Source organism: Silene latifolia, chromosome 2, assembly GCF_048544455.1.
Source record: "Silene latifolia isolate original U9 population chromosome 2, ASM4854445v1, whole genome shotgun sequence".
Taxonomy (NCBI): domain Eukaryota; kingdom Viridiplantae; phylum Streptophyta; class Magnoliopsida; order Caryophyllales; family Caryophyllaceae; genus Silene; species Silene latifolia.
Genome location: NC_133527.1, coordinates 161,326,946 through 161,336,553, shown reverse-complemented (window position 1 = coordinate 161,336,553; position 9,608 = coordinate 161,326,946). Strand labels below are relative to the sequence as shown.

Below are 9,608 nucleotides of genomic sequence, written 5' to 3'. Positions count from 1 at the left end.
CAGTTTAAACTATCAAGAAGAGAGGGACATGTCGGGATTTCGGTTCACTACGGTAGTCCAGTGACTCAGCTGTAAATGATTCAGACGAACTAATGTGAGACGGATGTTGAAAGGTCCTTTCGGTCCACTTTCTATCCTAAATTACCACTAACTTAACTTTCATCCTCATTAGGGTAGTCTACTGTTCATAGCAGGCCTATTTAGTCCAATATTTCGATCTAGGATTAATTTTAGCCAGATTAAAGGGTGACATAGAAGCGTGCACTCAACTAAGTCGAATAAATACAATTAAATTGCTATGGTGACAGGGTCTCACAACTAATTCATCTAATTCATTTACTACATCGTCACATTTCTACCGCAGATCCCCTAATCCCAACATGAAAGGGGTTTAGCTACTCATATTACTAATTAAACTAACAGCAATTAAGTTCTCAACAGTAAACATTATGAAATAAACGATAAATTGCATAAAAGAAAATTAGGGCAGAAGGATAATCGAAGTAAACAACAATTAAAAGCAAACAAATGATTAATTATTATTAAGAAGGAGAAAGGAATTACAATCCAAGCGAATCCGGCGTAAAGAACACAAAATCCGAGTGAAAACAATCCCAAAGCAAGGTTACAGTGAAGAGGAATGATATATGTAGCAAAGTTTAACAGTAGAGAGTTTGATAAAATAAAAGATGATCCTAATTAACCTAGTAAAGCGTGCTTAAATAGCAAAATAAATAAGTTTAGCGAAATAAACACTCACGCGGGCTGATTAAAGCCCAAAATTATCAAAACCACTCGATCGAGTGGATTAAAACCACTCAATCGACCAACTCCTCAGCCAAAACTACTCGATCGACCAAAAAGTCACTCGATCGAGTAGATGGTCTTTCTGCAACTTAAGGGTCGAGTACAAAGTGCTCGATCGACCACTTCTGGGGTGTAGAAACCACTCGATCGAGTGGAAAAACTGCTCGATCGAGTGCTTCATCTTCATTTCAGCTCAAGTCCGCCACCTAATGCCTCGTAATGCGTGCCACGACGTCCTCTAGGAATCGGGAAGGAACATGCACACACTTAAGCAGGTTATAAAACTTCGTACGGTGTAAAGCGTTGACGAATAATACCTGCGGATAATCTGGGTGAGGGTCGAGGGAGGTGTCCCCTCGGGCTATAACGATGCGAAGTAGAGGCGGAAGCGACGAACGGTGTAGAAGTGCTAGGAGCGGAAGTAGAGGTAACAGGAGTTGGCGTAGCTCGAGACTGTCTACGACCCCGGCCTCTGGAACTCAAGGCAGAAGCTCGTGAAGCGACGGTGTGAGGAACCAGGGCTGCTCTGAAGGCAGCTGCGACTGCTGGCGAGTCCGCCACAGGTGTAAAAACAGGGGGTGGTGCAGAGGTAGTGGCTACTGTGGTCACCGTGAAGAGGAACTAGCGGCGGTGCTAGGCAATGTGGTGGTGACCGTAGAGGAAGAGGTAGCCTGAACTGGGCTAGCAGCTGAGCTAGCTGGAGTAAAAACCGTCCCTGCAGCTGAAACAAGGAAAACTGGGGCTGCAGTGGTGACTAAGGCGGTGGTAGTGGCGACAGCAGGGGCCACTGACTCACTCAAGGACGGGCTGGAGGACGAACTAGTAGATGGTAAAGAACTAGAATCCATCCTGCAACAGAGGGTAAGGGGTATGATAAGAAAATTGCTGCTAACCGTGGCTAAAACATCACGTAAAACCAGCATGTGACAGCATATGACCCCCTACCAGTCGAAAAATTCGACTTTACAGCAAATAAATCCCAACAATCCTCAAAAATTTCGAATTACAGAATGTAAGCAGCAGTAGGGGACGGGATAGCAGTTAACAACAGTAGCTAGCAAGCAATGACTGAGGTTAATTAAAGCATGAAAGCGTATGAACCCGTCTGACAGTCGAAAGTTTTCGACTTAAACAACCCTAATCGCAGCTTCTGTGCAAAGGTTCAGTGAAAACACGCCTAAGCAGTGCGATATCAGTCAACAACAGCAGCAATATCGAAACAACCAGCAGCAATATCTAAGTGACAGTCGAAAAATTCGACTGTCCTGAACTCAAGCACAGAAATCATGTGAAATTCGAAAAAAAGGTACAATAAACAGCGAGGAATTGGGAATTATGATCATCAAGCAAGATAAACAGGGGTATAAACACAAATTAAGTCGAAAAAATTCGACCAACCATGGATTTCGAAACCCTAATAGCCATTTACCTTATAAAATTCGAATTAATCGAAATTAAAATGCAAGAGGTTATAGAGAGCACTTACTTGATGATAAAAGACCTACAAGAAGCAATTAATCTTCAAGGAACAAAAACAATAGGCGATTTTTCGAGCTTAAAACCGCAAACCTTAAAACCCTTTTAAAACCGAGATAATCAACACAAATGAAGGGGAAAATAAGGGGCTTTTGAAGATTAATAAGCAAACAAAGAAATGTAGGAAACGAATTTGGTGATTAGGCAAGAAATAAAGGGGATTTGGGAGAGTTTGAATCGCAATTAGGGTTTGATAGACGAAAATTTAGGGGAAAATGAAGTTTAGAACGAAACAAAAGAGTTTAAGGCAAAACAAGAGATTTCATTAATTCCATTTCTATACATTTCATACAAATGTGATTATTTAGTCATAAAATAATAACTAGATCTTATGCATGCAAACTAAAAACAAGATTAGAGAAGAAATCGTCAATCTTACTTTGGGATTTCGGATCAAAAGGGCACCAACAAATTCACCTATTTGTTAGTTCTTGAGCTTCCTTATAATGGATGAACAAAGGTTCAAATTAGAACCTCTCCAAAAGCTTGTATCCAAGGTGTTACTCTTAATAATTAATAATATTATGAACTAGTAATATTATTAATTTAGCTTAAAAATTTGACCCAAAAATATTATTTTTGGTCTCCTGTTATTCGGCCAAGAGAGGAGAGAAATTGGAGTATTTTCTTTCTTTAACTTCTCTAAGTTTTGTAGTGAATGAAAAATGAAAAATTACACTAGTGAAAAGTGTTGTAGTGTAGTGTAATTATAGAGCAAAACCCCTTGGCTTTCTCCTTTCTCTAAAACCAGGTGGGGTGGGTTTTTAGGGCCAATGCATGGCCTTTCCTTCTACCCATAAATTATAGGTATGTAAGACTAGGTTTTTAGTGTGATGATTGTTATTTTAAATAAAATATTAAGCACACTTCAAACCCTAAAACCACCTTATTTTTCGGTACATATCATGTAAAATGGAAAGTCCATTTTACACATTATTTTGTCAATTTGTCAAATGTCACATGTTACTTGTCATGTGAAATTGTAATGTATTTTTAACATATTAAAAATCAACATACTTATAAAATATGTCATATACAAAATCGATTAGTAATTCGTAATTACTTGTACCAAAACAGTTTATCGTATTATAGATTACAACGTCTTGTTTTTATAATAAATTATTCATTCAATTTCAATTGTTTCGTAAACAATAATTTTATCTAAATAATAAAACAATTTGATTACTTATTCCGTATCTTATTTAATCGAATTACAATCGGACACGTCAATTATACTCACAAAATCGTCCGTCAATTTCAAGCAACTTAATCAACCCGTATCTAAATACGATTGATTAAATAATCAATTAAGAGCGTCACCCTTTAGGTATGACCTAAGGGGATCAACTGATCACCACCGTCGCACGACAGTAATGTCAAACTCTAGTCAGCCACTCATTACCGATATGTGTGGACCAGTTGACTGTAAAATATTACTTTCCACATGTATTCTTAAATATGAGATTTAAACATGTGATCATCATGATCGACAGTTGTGATCGCATTATTGTCGGAGGACACTTATTCCAACAGTTGAGACAATATTGAACCATATTAAAGTGAACTGAATTAACATAGTATTGGCCCCTAGTTGCTTATATGAGGTGACGTCTCCAAGGGACTAGATTGTGATGCGATTGATGGCAAGTTCAAGTGCCATAGAGTCATAAGAGATGACTAGTCGATCACATAGGCAGACTGTATGAGACACTCTGTCGGACAGTGACCGCTTATAGAGTTCTGGCAACATTTATATAGCCTAGTCGTGGCGATAGCTATTATAGTATTCTTTTGAGTCGATTCTTTGACTAGAGACTGTTCGCCCAAGTCGACACAGTTTCTGATTGACTTTGATTTTTGCCCCAAGCCATTCTGTCAAAGGGGGTGAGTGTGCATCTTTTGGGTCATGACAAACTATGGGTGTACGAAGGGAATAGTGTGATAGGAATTGTCCACCCCTTGTCAGGGTTATTTTAAATCTCAAGGCCACTCGAGGAGTAGTGAACTGGAAATGCGTGGCCACGCTCGGAAAGTATCTACGGTAGATAATTCCGGTCAAACAGTTACTCTCCAGATCGAGGAAATCACTATTGATATGATCACATGCAAGTACGACCTGCAAGACACCTTGCATTGAGTAGGAGATGATGTAATAGGACAAGAGAATTGGTGACGCACACTTGTCTCGGACAAGTGGGAGATTGTTGGAGTATGTGTCCTCAACAATGGTGCGATCACATTATTGAACCTCATGATAAGAATACGTAAGGGATGATTCAATATATATATAGTCAACTGATCAACATTAATCGGTAATGATTAGCTAACTAGAGTTTGACATTACTGTCGTTTGACGGTGGTGGTCAGTTGATCCCTTAAGGTCACACCTAAAGGACAATTCCCTCAATTATAAAGTTAATCGATTGTATGACGATACAGATTGATTAAATCCTTAAATTGAACAAATTGATATATAAGAGAGAATTTTATATCTTATTGTAATTTGATTAAATAAGATTCAATTTAGTAATTAATATGTTATATTACTAAAATTGATTAATGTTTATGAAACATTTGAGATAAGAGTAGTTAGTTAATTATAATTACAAAATGTTGTAGATTATATTAACTTGACTTAATATGATCCATTTTATATACATGTAATTGTGAATTATTTTGTAATTTGTTAAATGTAATTTTATTTGATATATAATGATATTTAATTTGTTAAATATGCATTAGTATGTCTAATGACATGTTACATGTCACATGTCATAACATATGACAAATGACAAATTATAAAAAATAAAATGGAGTCTATTTTAAGTGTGGGAGCCGGTTTTTAGTAGGTAGTTTTAGGGTGTATGTGGTTGATTATTTTATAAGGAAAAGCATAATCATCACACTAGTCTTACACCTAAACCTAGCCTATTATTTGGGTAAGACAAAAAGCTAAAAGGAAGAGCTTTATCCATTCCCCATGACCATCAAAACCGGCACCCTCTCCCCTTATTAGAAAATGAGTTCTCATTTTTCTTCAAAAAAATCATATACTTATCTCTCTTCATCTTAGACATTCTCTCATACACATAAAATTGTTTTATGCAAAACTTTGTTCACAAATTCTAATATTCACATAAGGTTACTATGGTAGTAATATAACTAATATTACAATTAATATTTAAGGTAATTAGTATTATTATCTAGTTAATGATAATACTAATATTGAGGGATAGTCTTGGTGCAACTAAGAGGAGAGTTCCTAATATGGAGCTTGGTTTTTGGAGGATCATCTTTTTACTAATAGCTCAAGATCTACAAGAGAAGGAGTCTCTTGTGGTGCCCTATTTCGAACCTTACAACAATGTAAGGAGAATTTATTTTCTTCTTAATCTTCTTATTTTGTATAATTTCATTTTGCATGCAACTAGATCCATGAGATAAATTAATGAGTAATTTATAAAATCTATTAAATAAGTTTAATAGGGGTTTTAGAAACTTTCAAGAGTCCCTCCATGAAGAATAGCCGCAACAATGATAAAGATGAATCCCGTAGAAAGAGAGGTGGGAATAAGAGAGGAAAGTCGAGCATACTCGATCACCTCGGTTTGCCAGTAGAAAGGACGTCATACGTACCGCTACATGAGTCATACACACCGATCACCGTCAGAAAGGCGGAAATATATGATATAAAGAAGAACGAGCACCAATGGAAAAAAAAAACCCCGAAAATGAAGCACGAGGGGGACTAATCAAAATAGTGCAAATAAGACAAGCAGAATGGGCACAAAACCAAAACTGACGTCAACTTACGGACGACGCGGTAGACCGTATTAACAAAGGGTACTTTAAAAACTTCAATGCCCACATGCAAGCGAAGAGTAATAATGCTGATAAACCACAGAATATCAAAGACAGGCTAAGTGACACGGAGGTTCAGAAGATCAGAATGATTCATGGCGGAGACGAGAATAGAGGATCGGTCAAAACCGCATACCACTCCCAGAATCACGTCCCAACCTAGCTAGGTTGGACATGGGTGTAACAGCCCCATATACCAAGGTGTCTTACCAAGGACCACCTTAGAATATCAAGGTGCTGCCATCTCGGTTGTCTGAGGTACAGTATATCAAAAGTGACCATAAATAATCATAATTAAGATTTATAAATTTAAAGTGCGTACAACTGAAACCAAAATCCAAAAGGTCTACAAAACTGTCAAAAGAATGTGATCAACAACTACATCAAAAGTCAGCGAAAACTAGACATGTTAAAGCTAAGTGATGACTCCATACCATCCGTGACCCACGAGCTATCCACTACATACCTGCTAATCAACTGCTCACCATCCCCGAATAGATCACCACAATTTTGCAAAACAACAACGGGGTCAGTCAACTGATTAACCAAATAAGGAATACAACAAAGCAACTCATTACACATTCCTCCAACGAATAATCTCCATCATCGACTACACACTAAAGTGTGTAGGCCTGCCAGATTACCCATCGCAACAGGTAATCCACACCGCCAGTGGGGACCGCAGCCTTACCACCTAAGCCCTGCTCAACTACAAGAGCGAACAACCCAAGTCCATTAATGTGCACATCCCCCTTGTGACAGGAACCACAAGGGGAGAATTAAGGGCGTAAAGCCATTCTCGATGATGACTCCACTCAGCCGAGGACTCGCCTCGAGAACCACAACAAACTAAACAACCAAACCAAACCATCCAGTATATCACAATCACAACAATAATAATAGTAATCATGCCAATAAATCAACCATCATCATCTTATATCCAATTAATCAGGCAACTGAGTAGGGAAAACCCTACCTTATTAGTGAATCTGCGATCAACAAACAACAGCGGAAGTTAGAATTGTTCCTCTATGAACTCGTCACCTAGTAATAATCACAACCATACTCTATGTCACAATCACACCAAACAACCTTTTTTCTCAACCTAACCAATTAGGGCAAAACCCTAAAAGTCAATATAACTGATAAACAAGGTACTAGTGACTTACCAACGGAATCGATATATAGAAGACGGATAAACACTCAAGATCCAACAAATAGCCTTAGAAGTGATTAAGGTGATTAGAGAGGTGATATGCGTCGTTAGGTTTTGTAAAAGTGATTTGTAAACTGATAACACGAAATATATAACCTCTAATCACCTTAACCAGAACCGTGGAAATAAACCCGCCAGACCGGGTACTCGGTCGAGTACCTGGGGTGCTCGGCCGAGTATCTTACTACTCGATCGAGTGCTCTTAGGCAGTAGCCTGACCAGAAGACACACGACGACCAACTCGGATGAGTTCCACTTACGTTACCGAGTAACTAAGGACCATAAAACCGTGGTATTACAGTCTTCCCTCCTTAAAACAAACTTCGTCCCCGAAATTCATACCATTCTCAAAACAAAAGCAAGACCAACTACTGAAAGATACTAACAACACCAACTATGACCAACTAAATAACCCAACTATAGCTCAAACAAACCAACAACACAACCATACCGACCTCAAACTATCCTAAAACACACATGCGACCATCCTCTACCCCCCTTAAAAGACAACGGTTATGAAAAGGTGTGGGTAGCGCTCTCTCATAGCCTCCTCTGGTTCCCAAGTGGCTTCTTCCATGTTGTGATTAGACCATAGAACCTTAAGTAATACAGTTTCACCATTCCTTGTCTTGCGTACCTTACGATCCAAGATCTCCTTAGGAACCTCTTCATAAGTTAGAGCCTCATCTAACTCGATATTCTTAACCTGAAGTACATGTGACAGATCACTCACATACTTCCGAAGTTGTGATACATGAAACACATTATGGACCTGATCAAGCGATGGTGGTAAATCTAGCCGATAGGCAACCTAACCTATCCGGCCTAAAATATCATAAGGACCGATGAACTTCTGACTCAACTTTTCTCTCTTGCCAAACCTCATAACTCCTCACATAAGTAACACTTTCAAGAGAACCTTGTCACCTACCCTAAACTCAATGTTCGTGCGATACAAATCCGCGTAACTCTTTTATCAATCTTGAGCTGCTTTTATCTTTTGACGAATCAAGTGTACTTGATCAATCATGTCTTGCACCATCTGCAAGCCTAAGATCACAGCTTCAGCACTGTCATCCCAATAAACCGGACTCCTATACTTCCTGCCATACAAAGCTTCAAAGGTGTCATCCCAATACTAGAGTGATAGCTGTTGTTGTATGAAAAATCTATCAAATCCAGCCTATCCTCCCAGATCCCACCAAATTCTGTAGCACAAGCTCGTAACATGTCCTCTAAAGTCTTGATGGTCCTTTCAGTTTAACTATCTGTCGCGGGATGAAATGTTGTACTCATCTTTAAGGTAGTTCCCATCAATTCCTGCAACTCTTGCCAAAACCGTGATATGAACCTCGCATCTCGATCCGTCACTATATCCTTTGGTACCCCATGTAACGGAACCACATGCTTCCTGTAACCCAAAGCTATATGAATCTTACTCCAGGTATCTTTCATTAGAATAAAATGAGCTGACATCGTTAAACGGTCGACGATAACCCAAATCATATTGTTACCTTGCTGAGTCCTTGGTAACCCCACGATGAAATCCATAGAGATCGATTCCCATTTCCTTTCTGGTACCTCAAGTGACTGAATCTTATCTTGTGGTCTTCGTTGCTCACCCTTTATCCTCTGATAAGTTAAACATCTAGCCACGAACTCAGCAACATCTTTCTTCATACCGGGCCACCAAAACGTCTTCTTCAAGTCCTTATAGAGCTTGTCACTACCCGGATGTACCGAATAAGGAGTGCAATGAGCCTCCGTCATGATCAACTTCTTCAAGTCGTCATTAGATACACACCATCTCCCATCAAAATGAACGCTCCCATCTGTGTTGATAAAAAGCCTCGAAACTGTACCACTCTCCACCCTTGACTTCCACTCTTGAATCTTGGGATCAACTTCCTGTTTCCTTTTTATATCATCATAAAGTTCAAGTTCTATTGTCAAATCGCCAATGGCATCACCCTTGTGAATCATATGAATCCCCATCTTAGTCATCTCATCTTTTAGTTTCATCAAGGACACAGCGGTATATAACGAATGTACACTCTTCCTACTCAAAGCATCTGCCACTACATTAGCCTTCCCTTCATGATAAATAATTTCCATATCGTAGTCCCCGATAAGCTCCATCCATCGTCTCTGACGCATGTTCAACTTCTTCTGAGTGTGGATGTACTTC

At 38.8% G+C, this 9,608-nt stretch overlaps 1 protein-coding gene across 1 annotated transcript; it reads right to left on the bottom strand.

Annotated features, from left to right (window-relative positions):
- Positions 1 to 7,919: 7,919 nt before the first annotated feature.
- LOC141641532 (uncharacterized) lies at positions 7,920 to 9,415 on the bottom strand. The gene is made up of 3 exons (XM_074450191.1): positions 8,955 to 9,415; positions 8,439 to 8,523; positions 7,920 to 8,126 (listed from the first exon to the last, which is right to left on the bottom strand). The coding sequence occupies exons 1-3, from the start codon at positions 9,413 to 9,415 to the stop codon at positions 7,920 to 7,922; spliced, it is 753 nt and encodes a 250-aa protein (XP_074306292.1).
- Between the last annotated feature and the right edge of the window lie 193 nt (positions 9,416 to 9,608).